General features: G+C 33.6%; 1 protein-coding gene across 1 annotated transcript in view; it reads right to left on the bottom strand.

Annotated features, from left to right (window-relative positions):
- Positions 1 to 6,205: 6,205 nt before the first annotated feature.
- The window catches only part of TBL1XR1 (TBL1X/Y related 1), a 165,667-nt gene continuing 147,882 nt past the window's right edge, over positions 6,206 to 23,990 (bottom strand). Inside the window, exons 12-17 of the mRNA XM_069472918.1 lie at positions 17,541 to 17,662; positions 17,332 to 17,406; positions 14,389 to 14,516; positions 13,635 to 13,800; positions 7,907 to 8,008; positions 6,206 to 7,046 (exon numbers count right to left, since the gene is read on the bottom strand). Coding sequence (XP_069329019.1) covers positions 7,020 to 7,046; positions 7,907 to 8,008; positions 13,635 to 13,800; positions 14,389 to 14,516; positions 17,332 to 17,406; positions 17,541 to 17,662 — 620 coding nt within the window. The 3' untranslated portion in view covers positions 6,206 to 7,019. The remainder of the gene's footprint in view (positions 7,047 to 7,906; positions 8,009 to 13,634; positions 13,801 to 14,388; positions 14,517 to 17,331; positions 17,407 to 17,540; positions 17,663 to 23,990) is intronic.

Below are 23,990 nucleotides of genomic sequence, written 5' to 3'. Positions count from 1 at the left end.
ACCATATTAGCCCATAGGTCATGGGTAGGGACAGGCATTCTACTTTAAAAAGGATTCCAAAGGACATTACAGGTTAACCAACATTGTTTAAAAAGTAAAATTAACTTACCTGTAATTTCATTTTGATTTTTTTATTGTAAGACTTCATTTACTTGAACACCAAAATCATCCAACTTCAGCATTTATTCCCACAGACTATTTCAACCACTTCAGCTGGAAATACTAAAAACTACATAGCTACTTTTTTTTTTTTACATAGGTACATTTTTATGTCACATTAAACTTAATTTGAATTATTTGATGACTCTAGGCCACCATTATGCTATCTATACCAAAAGTACAGCTCTTCATTCTACTAGGAATTTCTTTTTCCTCACCCTTTCCTGGAGTGTATTGTTCCTCACACACTCAAGTTGGAAAATCAGACAATTAACCTGGTCAAGTAATGTATATAAATTAAGCCTTATAATAAAAGCTTATGTGGAAAAGATTCTAACAATGTGTAGATTTTTCAAAGTGCCCTATATTCAATGTGTAAGATTCTGGAAGCTGACGTTTTCAAATGTCTCATCTCAAAATGAGTTCAATGTGACTGGATTTTTTAATGTAGGAGTTTGACTATTTGAGATAGTCATGCAGTACTTGTTGAGTTTCTTCACAGCAGTCCTGGCTGGTGGCCATCCAACCTATGCTTCTGATATTTCTGGTGCTATAGTATCTCCTTAAGATGGCCCACTCTGACATTAGATTAGTATGTTAGAAAGGCTTTAAAAAAAAAAAAAAAAAAAAGACTGATATTTTTTTCTGTGTAAATTCCACCCCATTGGCCCTAGTTCTTCAAATGTGAATTGTCTGCCCAATTGATCATACAAACCCAACAACCAAGAAACATTAGTAATTGTCTTCTGTACTTTACTAAACACTTTGTGTTTAATATATTTTAAATTATAAAGAAATTACAAGGAACTCCTAAAAAATTTCATACAAAAATATTACAAGTTAGGACAATTAGGCATTGAGATATGACATTTAAGAAGCACGCAGGAAGAGTAGCATAGGGTTAACATTTCATTGATGACAGAGTGCTTTGCGACAGCAGAGAAAAGCACCATAAAACTACCGTCTATAGTGTCTTTTCCTCCACTGTATTTTTCAAATGAATATATTGAGAAAACAGTAAACTTTAATCTGATCTGCTATGAATTATAATAGGAAAGAAATTTAATCCATTGTAAAGTATAAAAACTGTGAAAATAAAAATAATCCCTTCTATGATCGTTCAAATTCACTTCAGCTTTACCTCAAACTTATATGGATTCTAATCCTTAGTTCAATACATTTTGAAAAAGTATCAAATGCAGAATATTATTAACAATCTATGCCATGCAATAAAAGTTAACCCCTTGAAAATGAAGGCTGTCAGTTCTAGCAACTGCAGTGACTTATCTCTAATAAAACATAATAAGGCTATGCCTGTATTTGTTTCTATTTAAGGAAATGGAAAGGAAAGGTGGAAGACCTGTAGAATACAAAAAATATGCTCAATGATTCTTTTTAAAAGTCTCTAACTCTAAAGGAGTTGGGATTAATTAAAACTGGAAAGTGCCTAGTCTCTTTTATTATAAAGTTTGTAGTAACATAAGCAACTAAGGAAGAAAATGACTGTACTATAACTGGTTTATGTGAAGAAAAAAAGGTCATTAAGGAAGTTGAACCTCTTGCCCTAATCTTCAACAACATATACACATTGTTTTGTGCTCAACTGTGTGCTAAGCAAACAAATGAATCTGAGGTCTCTTTTAGCTTAATGTGAAATAATGTCCTTTAAATACAATATTGATTTTTCATAATAATTAAAAATTGCTATCTTTTAGCTGATTAGATGCTCTATTATTATTAATAAAAATAGTAAATAATCCCTTCATTTAAAAAAAATCTTATCTCCTGCAAGAAGTAATAAAATAGTAAAATTTGTAATTTTACCTATGGGCTTACTTTAAAGTTTATATCTTGGAAAACAAAATGTTCATGAAAAACAGTGGTTTGGGTTCTGATGCAGTTATAATCGGAAACACCAGTATGGGAGAGAATACACATGTTATAGGTTATGAACGCTAACTCAGAGCAAAAAAGTTTATTCTACAATAGAACATTGGAGGAATAAAAGCAATTAAAATGTAAACAAGAAACTGTAAACAAGAAATACCATCTCTCTCTCTTTACTTGACTAGGAAATAGTCTGTACAAACTACATAGATATCAAAGGTTTTATATATGTACACAGCCAACATAATATCAAAATATATTTTATTCTGGACCTCTTTCAGATCTGATTCAAATTACAGTTGTCAAAGCAATACAATGCAAAGGGAAACTGCAACAACAACAACAAAAAAATGTGCCTAGAAAGGATAAAAGGTCATTGGGGACAAATCATTGTGATGTGGAACCAAAATACATCATAAGTGTAATTAACATGGTCCAGGACAGCATAGAACATCTATATCAGTCTTCCTTATACAATAATCATGAAAACTGAACAATAAAGTTCTTTAACATATACAAAAAAACTGTCATGGGCTGGTTTACACTTTTACAACAGTTTTAAAGTTAACTGGGTAACTAAAGAAATGATGCAGACATTTTAATCCAGTGCTATAGGTAGGCTCACAGAATTAGACCCAAAGGATTTGTAAAAATCAAAATGAAAACATTATAGCTACAATGTCAAAGTCAGGAAAGAAGAAAATTACTTCTGTATTCAACGATTACAGAGCTACAAAATGCACTCTGCGTGTTTTTGTTTGTAATGAGATGGATAAGTACATCGGACTAGATACAACATGCAGAATGTTTTCTTGAACTTATCCAGAAATTCCAAAGAAAACATCATGAAACACTTTACTAGAAAAAAAAAAATATGCCCTAGTTATTCACCCTGCTTCAACACTGTCAACATAAAGGCAGAAATAAAGAATGCTATCAATACCTCAGAACTACTGATATAAGACATTAAATTTCTAAATCAGTGTATTACAAAAGTGAACACTTCCTCTTTTTTCTCTTTTCTAAATTTAACTATAATCATGTTTAAAAAAATTGATACTAAATGTGACACTTCAGAGCTACTACTGGAAGGAGTAATTCATAACTTCCCTACCCTCCTTCCATCCCTGCTGATTCAGGAGAAGGGGGAAAAACAAAACAAAACAAAAAACCAACCAGGGTCTCTTGTAGATTTGCTGCTATTCCACAAAATGTTGGCATTTGCTGCCATGCCACAATGTTGGTCCACTGAAATAGGATTTCTGCGGAAACTGTCAACAGTAATTCACCATATGCAAGTACCATCCTTAGCATGTGATAATAAACACAGGTTTCTGTAGAAATGTACAATGTGCTTAAGAAAATGAAAATTGTTTTAAAAGAGTAAATAGCACTGCATTTGAGATTTAGTTTTCTACTTATCTAGTAAAACTTGTCATTTTTGCTCACATAAGTACGGTCATTTGTGATTCCTTTAAATAGCAAAAATGCACAGTCCTCTTTAGGCCTCTACTCAATAATAGTTTACATTACTCTTAACAAATCATTCTACATAAACAGATAGCTCCTGAAAAATAGTACTCTCTCATTAAATCTAATTTGACAGAAAGAAGTTTAAGGAAAAAAGGAGTGCTTCATAAGTTAAGTGAAAAAGTACAAATCTTTGGCCTTTCTCTTGACATTTTCATGTCAAAAAGCAAAAAACCTTCATGTAATTCAATCTAGTGATTACTTTTTGCACCATAATTTGTTTTTTTACACCACAAAAGGAGGCACTTTCAGTATCTGTAAAAGGTGTTTAATCCTAAAACATACTTACCTAGAGAATAAACAGAATTCGATACACTCTAATATCTATTAGAAAATTAAAAGTTACCACTTCTAAAAGTCATTTGAAAGTCAATGATGTTACCTGATCAATGATAGGAAATGGGGATTGGAACAAATATAAGAACTTATGGGATTTCCTACATGGAGGAGAAAAAAAAGATATTCCTTTATGTTGTTTAAGAGTGGCAGCTGCTCTTTCTTTATTCTATTTTCATCAATGAGTATTCAAGTTTTCCTTTCTATTTTTCCTTAATGATAGGTTTCTTACAGTAGCTTATACAACAAATGATATAATGAATACCACAGAAAAACTACTGGATTCAGCTGATCTTCAGGAATAAGTTTTCAGAAGAATACAGGAGGAAAAATAAGCAAGAACCCCAAATACAGAACTTTACAGGCTGTGAAACTTGGTCTCTTGCAATCATGTTACTGCTCAAATTAGAGACAATCTTATTTTTGTCTTTTGGAGCAGCATCGTGGCACATCAGCAGGCAATGATGATCTTGAGAACAGCAGCAAAAATAAAGAATCTCATGCTCATGAAGAACCCAAGCCTACAAAATGGATACCTTTCAGAAAAGTTTATACTTAAAAGACCCAAGACTTCAGGATAATAAAGCTCTGTATTTATAATCTTTTATATGTCCTATTGTGGCTATTATGCTTAAGTAAAATAGCTAAAGAATTAAAAAGAAAAAAACAGAAAAGATGACAATATCTTAAAAATGTAGCTGTCCATTTTGGCAGCTATATTGCAGAATTTCTTGACTATCATTTTATCAGCTGGGAAAAAAGTCAATAACTGTACGCAAATGAATAAATTGTCCATATCAAAATACAAAAGTACTATCAATAATCACCTCCAACTTTCAGATTTAAATTCAGTGCAATTGACAAATGCATCCTAAAGGAAAATGCAGCTTAAACATACTCAAAACATTTGTGTCTATTCCTGGGAGCACATTTAAAAATTATTGCACAGATTTTTTTATTTTTATTTATTTTTTTAAACAACAACAGAGGTCAACCATAGATGTGGACCTCCAGCAATAAAAGCAGGATTTCAAGTGCCAGATACTCAGCATATTAGGTTTCCTACATAAGTCACAGGGTAATAAGTTCTAAATATCTCTAATGTGATCCAAAACCCTAAAAAGAGCTGGCACAAAACCATCATGAATGACTGCCTCTCTGGATGTAAATTTTAAAAAATATTATTACAGTATCATAGTCCCCACTAACAACAACTGGGGTACATATAACAATGTATTGTGAAATTAAGTGTATTTATTCTCTTTACCAATAGCAAATGCCATCCTACCTTAGTAAAACCAAGACTTGCTTCAATCAATGCTGTTTTGTAAAAATAGCAAAGCAACAAATGCTGAAAATCAAAGCTGCATTACTTGGGTTAAATTAGTTTTCACTTAAACTTAGAACATAGATTAAAATTTTAGTAGTAAAGGTCTCAAAATAATTAGTGACAGAAATAGTGTTATCAATTTGCTAAGCTCAATAACAAGCAATTCCTTAATTAAAATCTTTGAGATATAAATTTGACAACTATTCTCTTCAAAACTGACATTTCCTGGATTCTTATGTTAATCATGACAAACCCTGTTAGTCACATATATAAACATGGCCTCATGCTATCATTTGTCTGTATATTTTACTTTCAGTTGCATGAGCACAAAAGGAGTGATCTGATACTTGTATCTTTATGAAAATACTTGATATTATAAAGAGTAAAAGACATGATATAGTAGTGATTACTGAAAAAAAAAATAGCAGCTTAAATCTATCTATATTTGAAAAAATGTAGTCACAAGTACCACAAATGCAGAATCAAAGCAGCAGGGAGGTTAGTGCAATTATACTTTAAAAAAAAAATTCTGAATCACTGCTATTTAAAAACATCTTGAAGCAAGTCTTTTGTTTTAAAGATTGTTTTTTAAACTAAGGTAGCAAACATTTTGCCGTGTAATGGCAGTGTTATATGCCGTTATCTTGCTTTGTATAAAGAAAAATAACATCAGAGATTTTTTAATACTGGAGTTTGGTTACATTACATATTTAAGCTTCTACACAGAATGATGGACACTTTGAGAAGCTAATCCTTATCCAGAAACATTTTAATCTCTTAAAAAACAAAGCAAAACAAACAACAAAAAACCCCAAAACTACTTTGCTCCTTTTCACAATAGTGCACATTTTAACCATAATTTAGTTATGGCTACAAAACATCAGAAGATTTTTTTTTAATGTATCTTCTCTATGGTATTTTAAAAAAAAAAAAAAAAAACAAACATTTTGTGCCCTTCTAGTCTGTAATTGGCAGAAATATGTCCCAAAAAAGAAACTATTGCATTTAAGCCACATCACCAACAAAAACAGAGCATAATACCCTTTTACTGATGTGTCTTACAGATTGACATGACCAAAGTCATATGTTTTCATTTAATTTCCAATTCCCCCTTCCACAACATGCACCAATTGAATATATGCTCTGGGAGCCATAAAATGTACCAAACATCTACCTCTTCAAAAGAATGCATTAAAATATTTTTAAGAATTTTTTTTGTTGTTTAAAAGGTGAAAAAAATATAAACAAGAAACTGATTCACTCCCTTACTTCATGCATCCATAATCTAAACCAAAAACAAAATTTAAAAGCAAGAACAAACTACTGCTGCAAGTTTTTGTAAGTCCATTTTCTCTGTACATACAAACTGCTCACTACTGAAGGGAAAAAAGAATATAATCCATGGTGTCTGCTGATTCAAAGGGGAGAAACAAGGCTGTCATTAGTATCCAAAAACTGGTACATGTATGGTCTAGTTTTATAATGTATGTTTCTTTCTCTCTTCTGGTTTTCATATCCGAAACTTCTAAACGCTATTTTAGGGGCACAGCAGATTAGATTCCAGCACTTGGTGAACAGAATTCACAAGCTGTGACAAAACTCTGTCATCTTCAGGGTGCAATTTTGTTTATATACACTGTATGTATATATTTCTTTTAGATTTGGCTGCAGTGGACTGGCCATGGTTCAAGTGGGACTATAGCAGTACATGGGTCAGGGACAGTCATTTTGGCTATGTACACATTCATAGTCGGTCCATGGCTTCCAACTAGTAGCGCTATTTCCGAAGGTCTAATACACAAACCTGTAAGAGATTAAAATAATCAACCAGTGTGTTCAATATTTTATTGTACATTTTATGTTTAACTTTTCTATAGTATAATTTGGAGTCTGTTTCTTAGTCCCAAATTCACAAAACGGGTAAAGCACAGTAATCATGAAAGTATGGCACTTAACCGATCATTTAAGTAGATCAAGCAGACAGGCATGAACTAATACTATGGGGGAAGAACCATGGCTAGATGTTTTAGAAATTACTATTAAAAAGAGAAAAATGCTCAAAACAGACAATTTCCTATCACTTGGACCCTAATGAAAGATATCACAGATTATATTCAGCTACAGCTTCAGTAAACAGCTAATGGCTATGCTCCTTCTATCTTCCCTCTGCTTTTAGAGCTTTGGAAGCCATACTAGGATTTCTGTAAAGAGCTGGCCAACCTCATCCTGCAAGTCTCTCAGTATCACACATTCCTCAATGCAGGAACCAACTGCCTCTAATCCCACCTGTCTTGGGCCAACAACACACTTCTGTGGGGAGGAAAAGGTACAAATAGGAATTAAAAATTCAAATCACTCTCAGAGTAGTACTCTGCTATATTTAATTTCATTAATGAAGGTTTACATAAAAAAATAACAGCCCATTTCTTAATTACAAAGGCACTCTTAGCAAAGATAGCTTAAATTTTGTTTACATTACTTGAATGCAATAAACATGAAAAGTATACAATCTTCAGGGGGAAAAAAAGCAAAACCATATCTTAAAATTTATTTTGAAAAGAACACTTTGTGTCACTACCATGATAAGCCACATTTCAACGTGCGCGCACACACACACCCCAGTACACCCCCATACCCTCTTTGGAAATATTTTACTATACTTACTGAACCATCTGATGCACTGGCTCCAACTTTGTCTCCTGCGGCATTCCAACAAACTTCAAAAATTCCACCTGTTCCCCTATAGCTGTGAACTAGAGCACCTGTCTAAAAAATGAAAAACAAAATCTTAAAAATCATTATATTATTGCAAATCAAAATGAGATAAAAAATATTTCATGATCTTATTTCTAGCAATCAGAGGTGAGACCTAGCTTCAACTATAAAATATGTACAAGTTCTGAAATTCTAGAAATATGATGTGATGATCCTTTTATAAAATGATAATACCAGCCTGCTTGCTTTCAAAAGGTTACTCACATACACATTCAGTTTCTCCCATGTTGATAACCATTCTCGGCTAAGTTATCTTTGACCTCTTTCACACAGCTAACAACTAGAAGTAAACATTCGGTGTATGACATGAAGATTTATGGTTGTTGAAGGATGCATGAATTTAGCTAACACACAAAGAAACAAAATTAATTCAGAATTTCTTTGACAAAAATCCCAAATAGGAAGTATAACAAACTACTAAAGAAAATTCCAATAATTCTCTTATTTATTCCATTATTTACTGAGTAGCCCCTAAACTAGGGGAGTTATGTACACTATTCTTCAAAGATGTTATAAATTAAAAAAAAAAACCAAAAACCTACAGCTGGGAATACTAACAATTTCATCAATTTAGCTGGATTGTAACTAAATTATTTTATTCCTTCAGCAATGAAAATAAAAATCATTCGGCTGTCCCTGAAAAACAGTTAAAAATGTATTCTCCTATGAAACCAGTTATTAAATAGGGCAGTGGTCAGAAGTTCTACTGTGAAAACTGTAAAACTATGGAAAACGTGCTTCTGGTGTTTTGCCCTGACAAATCTGAAAAGCGGTCTCTGTAGCTTCATGATAACCTAAAAAAGCCAAGTTAGAGGTAGCAGATCTACCTGAAGACAACATGACAAAAAGCCATGTACCTTAGAAATACCTTCCATACAGCCTATCCAAGTTAACCACTAGGCTAGAAGACTGTTTTCCTTCACTTTCCTTGTTAAATTCAGTCTACTAATGTGACACAAACCATAGGTGCACATTCTTCTAAGGCTGATCAGATTGGGAAGACTCAAATGGTTTTCTTCTCCACTTAAAATTTCTTTACAATATATGAGACTTTGAGTACAGTAGGTCTTGAATATCTATGGTTAATGAGGGGTGAAAGGAGTGGAGCCAACAAAATTTAAAGTTTCTGAGATACAGAAAACTGCATAGTCAACCTACATACCTACAATCTACAGTCAATGTTGGGGTTAAAAACAAACAGCTTTCTTTTAAAAGCACTTGCCAATTTCTAAGCTTGAATTAAGCTATAATGAATCAATATAGATGGTCAACAAGGCAGAGCTACGACACTTAAAAAGGCCAATGGACTGGATCATCAACATCTACCTCAAATCTCATGTATGTTGGGATAAGCCTTCAATAATATACCTCCCAAATGCTTAGGTAACACATCACCCAAGTAATGAATGAAAAAAAACCCCAACTAGATGTATATATAACAAAAAAAATGACTTTCTCATGTACTAAAAATTAACTAGATGCCATTTTACTATTTTTAAACTTAAAAAAAGTAAAATGAGAATTTTGATACGCTATGGTGATACAACAAAATAATACAGATAAGGTGCTCAAATGCTCTTAAAAGCCTAGCAGTATCTTTCATTAGCACTCTATAGTTCTATACTCAAATTTCGTTAAAACTGATTTTGTCACAATGGACTAAATGAATGACTGAAAATGTCCCAAACATGAACAACTTACTTTTAGTAAGTAAAAGGAATGTATTTTTTAAAAGATGTCATTCACAATAACATAGAAACCATAGGCACCTTAGAAAACATTAAGAAAAAAAAGATTTTTATAGAGAAATTATAAAACTTTACTAAAGAAATAAAAGACAAATAAATGAACATGTAACATTTATGGGTGATAAAACTCAATGATAATTTCCCCCAATTTCATCTATAAATTCAACACACTCAAAGAAAATCCAGAACTACATGCTCTTTTTTGGAAATATGAAGACTAATGTGCTGAGAACAGAAAAGCAATTTTGAAGAAGAAGGGGACTTATAAAGTTCAAGTTACTAAAAAACTGTGCTATTGATTCAGGTATATACAAATATATCAATCAAATAAAAGAGAATCTAGAAACAAACCACATAGACGAACCTGGTATATGAAAGTGGCATTATGAAAACAGTAAGGGGACAATGAATAGTATTGAGACAACTGAGTGTCCATATGGAAAGATAAAAATTATATCCCTACCTCACACCATTTATAAAAAAACAGTTCCACAGAGGTTAAAAATATAAATGTAAAAGAAAAAATCTTACATACTTATGAAAAACTATCAGAGACCTCAATGACATCTACATAAGGAAGAATGTATTAAGCTACAAAAAGCACCATGAGAAAGGAAAGACCTAGCTGGGTGCAGTGGCCCATACCTATAATCCCAGCTACTCAGGAAGCTGAGGCAGGAGGATCGCTTGAGCCCAGGAGTTGGAGTCCATCCTGGGCAACATAGCGAGACCCTGCCTCTAAAAATAAAAAAAATTAATTAAAACCAAAAAAAAGACCAATAAATCTGAACACTAATTAAAAACTTCTATATGATAAATACCCCACAAAGAAAATGAAAAGACAGGAAATGGGGAGATATTGCAATTCACATGACCAAGAAGGATTAGTATCCAGAATGCATAATGAACACTAATCAATATGAAAAATAAAGAAAACAATTGAAAAGTGAGGGGAAGGGTAAACTCAAAAAAGTGAAAAGACATTTAAACACATCAAGAATTAAGGAAATACGGCCAGGCGCGGTGGCTCACGCCTGTAATACTAGCACTTGGGAGGCCGAGGCGGGCGGATTGTTTGAGCTCAGGAGTTCGAGACCAGCCTGAGCAAGAGCGAGACCCTGTCTCTACTAAAAATAGAAAGAAATTATCTGGCCAACTAAAAATATATAGAAAAAATCAGCCGGGCATGGTGGTGCATGCCTGTAGTCCCAGTTACTTGGGAGGCTGAGGCAGTTGGATTGCTTGAGCCCAGGAGTTTGAAGTTGCTGTGAGCTAGCCCGGGCAACAGAGTGAGACCGTGTCTCAAAAAAAAAAAAAAAAAAAAAAAAGAATTAAGGAAATGCAAATTAAAACAAAGTACTATTTCATATCCATCAAACAGGAAACATGTTTAATGGTCTGATAATCTTAGGACAGGAGAAAATGGGAAATCCTACATATTGTCATTAGAAGTGTAAAGAGTAAAGCAATTTGGAGAGTAGTTTAGCATGTATATATACCCTTTGAGTCCATGATTTCCACTTATAGATGTATTCATAGTAAAGCATTAGAGAAACTTTCATTCATATACACAACATGTGCAAGTAAGTTCACATGTTGTTTATCATATATTAAAAGTCCCTCAATAGGACAATGAATTAAAAAACTGATATATTCGTACAATGCTCTAGAGCAGTCAAAATAAAACACCATTCTAGAGCTACATGTATTTTTTTCTTTTGGTAAGAGAAAAGGTTTTGCTCTGTCACCCAGGCTGGAGTGCAGTGGCCCCATCATATAGAGCTATATGTAATAATGTGATTACATCTGAAAAAACAAAATGGTAAAAAAATACAAGCTTGGAAGGTTATATACCATTTATTATAATTTTATCAAAGAAAATAGTAGTATATATATCATTTATCATGGGAATGACAGACATTCTCTTTCAGGACTACCATAGCCTCTAGGAAAGATGAAGAAAATGGAGGTAAACAATTCAGCTATAGATAACATTTTATCATGTAAAAACAGGAAGGAAGAGATCTAAAACAAGTGTGGCAAAATGTTACTATCAATTAAATCTGGGCAATAGGTACATAGGTGTTATGTTATTTTCTGCTTGAAAGACTAACTTGAACATACATGCAGATTTACATTATTATTTATATTATATTCACTTTCATAAACTATTCAACTGTTGCTCAGTTTTAAAAAATTTACTTGGGTGTGCAATTAGTGTCCTCCCACAAACACTAAAATTTGGAAACAGATTTTTAAAACATATATAGTTACAGAGTATACCTAAAATGTATTCATAAAGAGAGAAAACAGAGGAGTAGAGGTAAGAAAGTAATGAAAAAATATTAAGGTAGTACCATTACTTTAAAATCTTATTAAAATATAAATTTAAGATTCTGGCTTAATAATTGTTCAATTAGAGAAAAATCTGTAATTCATATCACACAGGGTTTATTTTTTCAGTACATAAAGAGCTTCTATAAATCAAGAAGACCAATAGCCCAGTTGAAAACCAAGGAAAAAACATGATCAGACAGTTCACAGAAAAATTAACATAACCTCTTAAATATATAAATATTCACAACATCACTCATCAAGAAATGCAAATTTAAAACTACACTGAAATACCATTTTTCATCTATAGGTTGGAATGTGAGGTAGCATATTCTCCTACATGCCAGTGGTAGTGTAAAATGAAAGAATCACAATGCTTTTATTCACAAAAAGAACTAAGGAGGAAAAGAGAAACTAATAAAAATAGTTACCAGCAAATGAAGCCAGAAATGGGAAATACTTCTTAGTGTATACCTTCATACAATGTTTGGTGTTTCCTGAACCATATGAATGTATAACTTAATCAAAAAATACTTGAAAATGACTTATGCAAATTAGTTTGTAAAATCAACTATGGTGGTGGTCAACTACACAGAAACAGCCCCCAAAAACTTACTATGTGTGTACTACCACCAGCAAAGATCTGATGGGTGAATCCAGTGACTGCTATTAAAAAAAACATAGTAAATGCGCCGGGCACGGTGTTTCCTGTTATCCTAGCACTATGGAAAGGCCAAGCGGGGAGATCGCTTGAACTCAGGAGCTCAAGACTAGCCTAAGCAAAAGCAAGACGCAGCCTCTGCTAAAAATAGAAAAATTAGCTGGGTGTATCCTCTTGTAGTCCCAACTACTTAGGAGGCTGAGGCAGGAGGATCGCATGAGCCCGGGAGGTTGAGGCTGCAGTGAGCTGTGATGACACCAGTGTATACTTACTACCCTGTGCCACAGAGCAGGACTCTGTCTCAATAATAATAATAATAATAATAAAAACCATAGTAAATGAAACATAAAAACTAAAACACTAAGAAAATTAAAAATGAAGACAACAGGCTGTTTTCTCCACTTTAAAGAAGGGACCTCTATAGCATTGTCCCTGAAAACGTTTGTTTCTGATAAATCACTGCATTCAGTCATAAAATCTTGTTCTTTAACATATTTTTTTTACTGCTCATATCTAGCTCCTTCAAAGAAAATTCTTTTAGAAAATAAAATCTGTGATTTAAATAAATACATTTTAAACTTTCACATTTTATGTCTACAAAGCTGTTGGAAAAAACAAGGAATAAAATAATAATAATAAACAAGAAATCTAAATCCATTTCTAAATTCTGGTCTACAATACGAAAATAAAACTTCAATTGTTTTTTGTCTTCACTTAGCTGTAAACTCCCCCAAAATGTATACTCACTTTAAAACAAAGAATTGAATTAATGCCACATGAGGAATGACAACCAAAAAGGAAAAATACATTTGCATTGGCAGATGCTTCTAACTAAATGTAAGAGTACTTGACCATTTAAATAACTCAGACATACCTGTGTGTTCCAGATGTGCACACATTTGTCAAAAGAACCACTTGCCAGATACCTGCCATCAGGACTGAAAGCTACACTGTACACAGGCTCTTGGTGTTTTGTCAAAGTGTGGATGCAAATCCCTCGGTCTACATCCCATAACCTAACAGTAGAATCAAAGGATGCACTGAAAAGGGAGGGGAAAAAATGATTTAGTAAGTAATAAAATACTTTCCCAACCTTGTCCCCAGCCTCCCATATTCAAGCACTCCTGATAAATAGCTGGGCACAAATTCTTTAAGAGAAGTAGAGGGGACTGTTAGGAAGACAGTATCCTAAAAATGGAAGTTAAATAAGAGAAAAAAGAAATTTAAAGGCATCCCCAAAACCTTGAATTGGAAAACATACATGAGCTAATTCACTGAATTCCTTTTCTTTTTAAATAATCCCTTTTTACTGATACATGGTTTTGAACACTGAATAGGCCACAGTTTTATATTTATATTTTTTCAAAAGATGCCAAAGAAACTTTATTTTACTATGCCTCAATTACTTGGGTTTTAATCAATATTTGATATCAGTTAATATTTGATTATCTCCAGATATAAAAAACCATTATAACCTGAAATATCAATAAAATCCTGTGTTTAAAGGTTCCCATTAAAAATATATTCCTTGTAGGATACATTTCATGAAATCTTCCCTAATTTTCTGTCATATTAGAAATTTTATTTGTAGAAGACTCATAAAAGTTAAAATAAACAAGAAATATCACCTTGCTAACATAAGGTTGGCATTTGGATTATTTGTCCCTGGTCCTGTTGGACTCCATTTGATAGTATAAATTTCTTTATTATGTGCTTGCAAATCATGGACACAATTGTCTTGTTTCATACTCCATATCTAAACAAAAAAGAAAAATGTATAACATTAGTTTTCCAAACAATGAATACATTTAAAATATTATCTGGCCAGTACAAAATATGAGTCACGTAATCAGAATGGTTACAGAAGTCAAGAGAATATTTACAAAGAAATTTAAATGCAGTAGAAATATTTAATATTTGTATCTCTGTAAAAAAAAGTTAGCTTTAAGCCTTTTAAAAAGAATTCACTATTATGAGGTTTGAAGAATGAATTAACTGTGGCTGTTCTAAGACTACTTTTGATAGCTTTAGATGGTGCAAACTTCAAGATTTAAGAAGTTCTTGAAGCAATAATCGTAAAATGTTAAAGGCACAGTTCTTATACTGTTCTTTAAAAAAACCAAAACATATAATAATACATTATAATTTGCTCTCAGAATGTAGAAGCAAGCAAATTTTGTAATGGAGAAAAAATAAGCAACTTACAAATAACATCATGACTCTCATAAAACTATGAAAAGTAACAGATGCCATAATTAAAAGGGTAGAGAGTACACCTTTCCTGAGATGAAAATATACCTAGGTATATCAATTAAAAATGTATATTTTTTATCAAAAATTAATAGAAACTTATAGCACAAGTATTTCTGGCATAATCGTTCAATAAAAAATATCTTGCCAAACACAAACACCCAGCTCCCAAACCCAAGGGCCAACAACAACAACAAAATTAGCTGGACTTCACATTTTTGCAACATAACTAATAAAAGATAATGAATCAACAGCATGTGTTTTTTGTACCCCAGATATTTACAACTCCAAGTAAAATAAATCCAAAAGACATGCTTCCAGGACTTACTTCATTAGACCTTTCAAAAGCATTTGATACTTTTGGCCACCTTCATTCCTCACCTCCCTTGAAATATTTTTCTCCACATAATCCACTCTCCTTCTACTTTAGATAACCCTTTTCAGTTTCCTTTGGGAAGCTCATCCCTCTTGATCTGATAATTGTTATAAGTTTCTTAAGACTTATTATTTCAAGTTCCTTCTTTTCTTACTCTGTGCTTTCTACTTACACAGTTTTGTCCATTCCAAAGGCTTTCAATGACCACCCACCTGCTGAGAATTTCCAATTTTTCACCTCAAGCTTAGAGCTCTCCCAAGCATCAGACCCACCTATCACCTCCACTTGAATGACTCAAAGATGCTCAAGCTGGACATGATGTTCTCCATCTCGTATTCCCTCTTCTCAAAAAATGGTTCCATTACACCTTCTCCATCCACCTAGTTTCTGCTTTAAAATCTTATGTTACCTTTACTTATTCTTAGATGAAAAAAGCTTTCTAACAATTTCTAGTTCCAACCTCTCTCTCCAGCTGCAACTCAATCCGTTACACAAGGCTCTCTGGACAGTATCATTTCCTCATATTGGCCTTCTTTCATTTCCTCTTATGTGCTACATGCTGTTCTGAAGAAATTTTTTCATTTTGTAAGCATCAATGCATGTGCATGCAAAGAAAACTCAAAGATAAAAGCATTTTTACTAGTAATGTTTTCAAGGGAACCCAGACTTAAAAACTTCCTACCTAAAAACACAGCAAGTACTTTTAGGGGAAAAACACCCACAAGGTTCCCAAGGTTACATTTAGTCTGTTCATGGTAGGAGGAAAAGCATTTTCCCCTCATGATTATCATATCTGTAAGGGTCATCACAACTGCAGTGATTGGTACTGCCAAGTCAAGGACAAAATTGTTTTTGGTACAGAATTAGCTATTATAGGAGAGGGCTCAAGGCTTCATTTATTTTGGAGATTAATAGGTTGTTCTTTACCTCAAAATTCTTTTTTCTCTAACTGTGGAATGTGGTGAGCTTAGGTGCAAGGTATCAGTTTTGCTTTCAGTAGCACAAGAAAAACAAAAATTTATGTTGAGATGAGGATATTGACATGTCCACTAGGCTCGCTCACTAAGAAATTCTCTGCTATATATCAGTTTCCCAGTAAGGGTGATATGCATTGACACAAAAGCAAAATCAAGTTAATACAATCCACAGATTTTCAGTCAAATCCATGAATGCTACAAATATCTTGAGTACATATTGGTCAAATCTTTACATGTGCAAATAAACTTTAATTTCACCAATATATCACTTTCTAATGATGAATACAATTTTTAACATGACCTTTCTTACTATCTGTGACTAAGTCATGGAGTACCCAGATGTTTGGTTAAACATTATTTCTGGATGTGTCTGTGAGGGTGTCTCCAGATCAGATTAACATTTGAATCAGCAGACTGAGGAGAAAAAAATTCCCTCCTCAATGTGGATGGGACTCATCCAGTTATGTGAAGGTTTGAATAGAACAAAAAGGTGGGGAAAGTGAAAATTCTCAGCCTCTGGCCGCTGAACTAAGATATTGGTCTTCTGCCCTTGGATTGGGACTTTACACCATTGGCACTCCTGGTTCTCTGGCCTTGACCACCAACTTTCCTGGATCTCCAGCTTGCAGAAAGCAGATTATGGGACTTCTTAGCCTCCATAATCATGGGAGCTAATTCCTGATAATAAATCTCTCATCTATCTGTTCTAATCTGCTGGAGATCCCTTACTAATATAGTATCATAATTCCCATCGTACAGCTATCTTTTTAATAGAATTTGTTACATTTGAGTATTTTTATATATTTAAAAAAACAAAAAACAATGATTAAGAATTAAAAAGTAGGACAAGTCCTCATCGAGGCTTAAATATTCAATGTAAAAGATACATTCTAAATGGTCTTAAGATGGTCAGAGTAGCCATACTGTTTGCCACCCCCCATCCCAGTTCTCCCCACTAACTCAGTTACCTTCAAAGTCATATCATCAGAGCAGGAGGCCAGGAGGTTGCCAGTTGGGTCCCATTTGATAGCATTTACTTCATTCTAAAAATAACAGTAAATATTCTCATTTTCATTTTATAAACTGGGATGCTGTTTGAATAATAAACATATGTATTTCAAAACTATTCTGACACATATTTATCATAATGACTTTATGGGGGAAAAAAGTTTCTTACCGTATGTCCTTGGAATGTTTTAATAGGTCTGTCTTGTCCTAATTTACAGACATGAATGCACATATCTGTACTACAAGAAGCAAAGGTGTTGTTGCTCTGCCAATCAACATCCAATGCTGGTGCTGGAAAGGAACAAAGGTTAGGTTTGCATTATTCCACATGTACTAAAAGCTAGGAGCTATAGCTATCAACCATGGGTAAGCTAATTAAATATGGTAATATGCACTGAACATTTTACTTCAAACTTTAAGATACTAAGAAAAAAATACAAAGTATTTAAATATCACAAATATTAATTTCAGCTTAGTTATCTACGTGAGTCACAGCCTAAGAGAAAGTACACTCGCCTAATAACTAGGAGATTAGGGTTTGTCAGAGTTTGCTCTGTAAATTACTAGCACCGGGTCTTAGGTTCTCTTTTAAAAAATGACAAAATTAAATGTGATGCTAAAAATCTATGAATGTTCAACAAAAAATTAACCTTTGTTCTGCCATTGCCTAATTAGTGGACCCAAGCAAGTCACTTAACCTCTTACCATATTTCCTCATTTAAAAATGGGGTAACATACAGACTGAACATTCCTAATTTGAAAATCTGAAATCCAAAACGTTCCCAAATCTGAAACTGAGTGCTGATATGACGCCACAAGTGGAAATTACACATTAACACAAACTTTATTTCATGCACAAAAATTAGTAAAAAAAAAAAAAAAATATATATATATATATATTTACACACACATATTGTATAAAATTACCTTCAGGCTATGTGTATAAGGTATATATGAAATATAAATTAATTTCATGTTCAGACTTGGGTTCTATCCCCAGGATATCTCGTTATACATATGCAAATATTCCAAAATCTGAAACACTTCTGGTCCCAAGCATTTTGGATAAGGGATGGATACTCAATCTGTACCACCTTTAAGGTTAGTACGCAGAGACGATGTGAAGATCAAGTAAGACAATGGGTGCAGAAAGTACTTTGTAAATTACAAGAGTTAGACAAATGTTACATTGGTCTAAGTATCATTCCCATTATCATCTACTCAACTAATAAACAGAATATTACATATGATTTGCAAATACATTTTCTTCTAAGTAATTCTTATCAAATACTTCTTAAAATCTATTTTCGTCAAATACCTCTTAAAATCAAATACCTCTTAAAACCTCAGAAGCCCAAAAGCTGCTGACATTTAAATATTTAATCTGATGTTAGCTCCGATATGATTAAACATTCTTTCCCCTCATTTTCCCCTGCTGCAAGGTGCAAAGGCTCTCTGTAATTAGCAACACAGATTAAGGTAATGATACCAAGTAATTGGGTTAAGCAACAGGCGCATACTAAGGACACTGGATTTAAGGCAGGGATCGACATACTATTGGCGTATAAGACAAGAACAGTTTTTACACTGCAATTAGTTGAGTGGGGGATCAAAGGAAGACACAAATCACATGAAACTGAACTCCTGATTTAGAGGGAAAACTTACAGACAAGGACAAAAACAGGAGGGTTAAAGTTAAGATATGCATGCTAATTGTTAGAAACATAAAACATTTAATAAAGGAGATCAGAGGTGGTATCTATGAGAAGGAAAAACAAAGCCACTCTCTCACTGTATATATTAAGAACTAACTATAATAGTAACTGGCTATGTTAAAACTAAACATAAACAAGTGTTTTGAGCAATTAGACTGATGAGTTGAGGATATATGTCATGCATGAGAACTTACAACTATGGACAGAAACAGTAAAAAGAAAAGGAAGACTTAAAGGAAACAGAAAAAGTAAAAGAAACAATAAAAGGAAGACTTAAAGCACCCAGAAAGGAAAATTTAATCAGGATTTTCAGAACTATAGTAAGACACAGGACAACAGGCAAGAGTGAAACTGATTTCATTAACTAGTTAAAGACAAATCGGGTAAAACCAAAATTGTAAAGTACAGCTCAAAAAACCTAATGGTAGTAATATGACCAGACATTAAAAGAACTAGTTTTGGGTATATTTCTATGATGAAAAATGAGGTATCAGAATTTAGTGAGCTTATAAAGGAAAGAAATACACGATGGGGTAGAAAATATTTAATGGGAACTTACTATGGAGGGGGTATGAAATTTAAAATATATATATTATTATAATATTATATATAATATTTAACCCTCCCCCAAGTGACCTTATGAAAAATAGTGGCATATAAAAATATTAACATAAATTCACCTTTTACACAAAATTTCAAATTATGAGAACTCTCACCAACTTAAAAAAAAAAATAATCAAGAATCATATAACTTTAGAGCTGGCGAGCTGAGTAAACTAGGCCATGCTGCTATTCTTGTCATACAGTAGCACTACTTTAGCTGGTGCCTGATCTTTCCTTCCACAGACCTTTGCACCTATGCTATATGTCCAATTCCCAGCGTCTGAGTGCTTCATTGCTAAGAGTAGCAAACTGCACAGAACTGCCCTGTTCTGTGGCTGTGTCCCCCAGGCTGACTAGTATACAAAGGCTGGTGGGATGTACTTTATTCAAAGGGAGGGAGGGGGGATTTAAAAGCCTAGTACCCTTGGCTCAAGATAGGAGAAATTCTGAGGGGCAATAAATACTCCAAAGCTCCCCTCTGGAACAGGCTAAGACTGGGCCTTCTTCAACAGAAATCACACCCTTCCTTAGCTACTTCCCTCATCTCCATCCTGCTTCCAGTATTTTTTCACTTGTTTCTCCTGGGAAAGTTTCTTCAATAAATCACTTCACTCAAATATATGGCTCAGAGCCTGCCTGCCTTTTGGAAGAATCCAACCTAAATCAGCCAGTAAACAGAAAAAACACAGGCTAACTTTTTTCAGCACGGTGTGTGAACTCTGCTTCTGTTTACGGGTATCACAACTTCTGACAGCAACGTGGATGACTGCCCTGTTCATTTGTCAGCCTACTCTCAGATTCATTCCTCACCATACTCTTGCCAACTCTGCTCTGCAACCCAGGAGGGCTCACTATTGTGAATTATATTTCCCAGGCTCTTGCACCTACTGGTTTACAGATTGGTTCATATAATGAAAGACAGTCAGGCTGGGTGTCTACCAGTGGTTCCTGCTTTTCTTGCCAGGCAGCCTCTCCTATACGGCTCCAATTCCTACGGAACAGGCTTAGGTCTCCTGCAGTTGCTAATCTCTGGGTTACCTCATAGTCCTCTGTTTTTCATTCTTCCCACAGCAACTATTTTCTTGCATTAAATTCTCTTTCTTGGACTATCTGCTTTAGATTCTGTTTTCCTGCCTGGAACCTGTTTCAGTAACTACTATACTTTAATTTTAACGTTAAATATTATTACTTAAAATATCATTAAAAAAAATTTTAACAATTCTTTGGTAAATAATTGTTCTAGTGTTAACAAGTAGAGGGGGGAGGTGAAAAAAATCTAATTCATTTAGAAGATAAAGATACAATACAATGTTATGAAGAAGGCCAAATATCTATCATGATGCTGCACCACAATGTTGATTTCATGTAGGGCAGTCTGCAAAATGTTAGAGAGGAAGATGAGAAAACAAAAAGTAGCATTAAAACAAATACACCACTATGCTCAGAAAATGCAAAACCAAACTAAATAACAAAGTAAAGATTTTTAGGAGCTAGGGAATGCTGCAAACATGAGTTGTATCATTAAGGCTTCTGTGATATGTCTGGCTCATAAAATATAATGGTTATAGGTTGATGTAATCTAAGAACACATAATTCCTTTACTTTATTCCTAAAATGAGTCTACATAGTACAAGTTCTTTAGGAATGTATCTCTAACATAAAATGTATTTTTATGTACCCAATTTGAGAAGTGTGTTCACTATTACTAGTCTCATTTTACACATGATTAAAGAGGCTAAGAAAAGTTAGTTTTCCCAGAGTTCTACAAGTTTTTGAAATCCTGGAGCTACTATTAAAATTTCTGTCTCCTTCCATTCTGATTTCTTCTCATTAACCCATGTAGCCTCCATAATTTATAAAGAGAAAGAACAAACCTATGATGGAAGGGGAAAAGGACACATTTATTACTCACTTACTTTAAAAAAAAAAAAAAACAGCTTTATGAGATATAATTCACAAACCATACAATTCACTAATTTAAAGCATCCAATTCAATGGTTTTGGTATATTACATTATTAATCTTTAAAATTTATGATCCAATATATATAACACTAAATTTGTCATTTTATCCATTTTTAAGAATAAAATTCAGTGGCATTAATCATATTCACAATGTGCAATCATCACCACTACTTCTAAAACTTTTTCATCACGCCAAATAGACACCCTACAACCATTAAGCAGTAATTCCCCATTTTCCCTTCCCACTACCTCCTGGTAACCTCTAATCTACTTTTTTGTCTCTATGAATTTGCCTATTCTAAATATTTAATATAAGTAGAATCATCCCATTTATCCTTTTACATCTGGCTTACTTCACTAACACAACACAACACTAACACAACATTTTGTTTATCCAACATCTGTTGATAGACATTAGTTTGGCTATTGTGAATAATGCTGTTATTTACACTGGCATACAAGTATCTGTTTAAGTTCCTGCTTTCAATTCTTTTGAATACATACCTAGGAATGGAACTGCTATGTCATATGGTAATCCTATATTTAGCTTTCTGAGTAACTGTCACATTGTTTTACAAAACAGCTGTATCGTTTTATGTACCCACTAGTGATGTACAGAGTCCTGACTTCTCCACATTCTCATAAACACTTATTTTTCTATTTTTATTATTATAGCACTCCTAATAGGTGTAAAGCAGTATCTCACTGTAACCCATCTAGCATAAATCATAATGTTTTATGTTTTATATGTAAGAAAATATAGTACAATAATATGGTAATTTTAAAAGCCTGGTATACTTCCATTTCTGGCCAAAATAGAGTAACAGGGGCCAGATTTACCTCCTGCCCCAAACAAACAAGAAACTTGCAAATTATGTGACATAACAGTTCAAGACACTGGACATCATGGAACAAAGGACAGTGGTCCCATTATAATTACGTGATTTTGCAATCTGGGAAAAATGTTTAGGTCTCAGCACAAAGAAGAGGAATTCCCCCTGGAAGGTATCAATGGGATTCCTGAGTTGAAGAAACAAAGCTGAGAGTCTAGGGAGACCAAGACAGCTAGAATTCACAGAAGAGAGTACTCAAAAGGAGAGAGTTACACAGAGAATTATAAAGACCTGCAACGGGTCCTGCTCATGTTATTTGTTTGAGTACTAATCAGCACAAGTGTGTGAAAACATCAGTTGAGACCAGGAAGGAACCCCTCAAAAGGATACGAAGAAACAATGCTTGCTATTCAAGGCTGGGAAGGGTGCCTACATCCACAACTCAGACAAGAAAATCTCATGTTTCATTAATCACTGGCTAGAGTACACATAAGGTTCTTACCTCAACAGTGGAGAAGTAAGTAGCCCTACAGGGAGCACTGCTGCAGTGCCACTTAACAAATCTTATAAGCAAGATCCAAAAGATCAAAACCATTCCCAAGTAACTTAACTGAGTCCCAGGACAAATTTCACAATAATTTATAACAATACAAAAATATCTAACAACCAACAAGGTAAAATTCACAATGTCTCACTTCCAATCACAATTTAACCAGGCAAGCAAATACATAAGAAATCATGACCAAAATGGAGAAGTCAAATCATTAAAAATGACCTAGAAGAGACAGATGTTAGAATTAGCAAAGACACTGAATCAATTGCAAATGTATACAGTTCACCCTTGAACAACATGGATTTGAAATGTGCAGGTCCTCTAATATGTGGATTTTCCTCCATCTCTGCCACCTGAGACAGTAGGACCAACCCCTCTTCATCTTCTTTCTCCTCAGCCTACTTAACATGAAGATGAGAAGGATAAAGAACTTTATGATGATCCACTTCCACTTAATGAATAGTAAATATATGTTCTCTTCCTTTTGATTTTCTTAATAACATTTTTAGCTCACTTTATTCTAAGAATATAGTATATAACATATAAAATACGTGTTAACTGACTGTTTATGTTATCAGTAAGACTTTCAGTCAACAGTAGGCTATTAGTAGTAGTTAAGATTTGAGTTAAAAGTTATATGCATATTTTGACTGCACGGGGGCCACCGTTCCTAACCCCACCTTGTTCAAAGGTTAACTGTACCATATGTTCAAAAAGTTAAGTAGAGACATGGAAGATGTTAAACCAAACTTCTAGAGATAAAAACTACAGCATGTGAGATGAAAAATACACTGAATAGGATAAACCACAGATTAGATGCTGCAGAAGGAAAGATCTGTGAACGTGAAGGCAGCACAGAAACTATCCAAAAACAAAGAGAACAAAGACTGAAAAAAAAAAGGAAATAACAGAGCATCACCAAGATGTGGGACAACTTCACAAAATCTTAGGT

The sequence above is a fragment of the Eulemur rufifrons genome, chromosome 7 (genome assembly GCF_041146395.1).
Source record: "Eulemur rufifrons isolate Redbay chromosome 7, OSU_ERuf_1, whole genome shotgun sequence".
NCBI lineage: Eukaryota > Metazoa > Chordata > Mammalia > Primates > Lemuridae > Eulemur > Eulemur rufifrons.
This window is presented reverse-complemented; position numbering and strand designations above follow the sequence as displayed.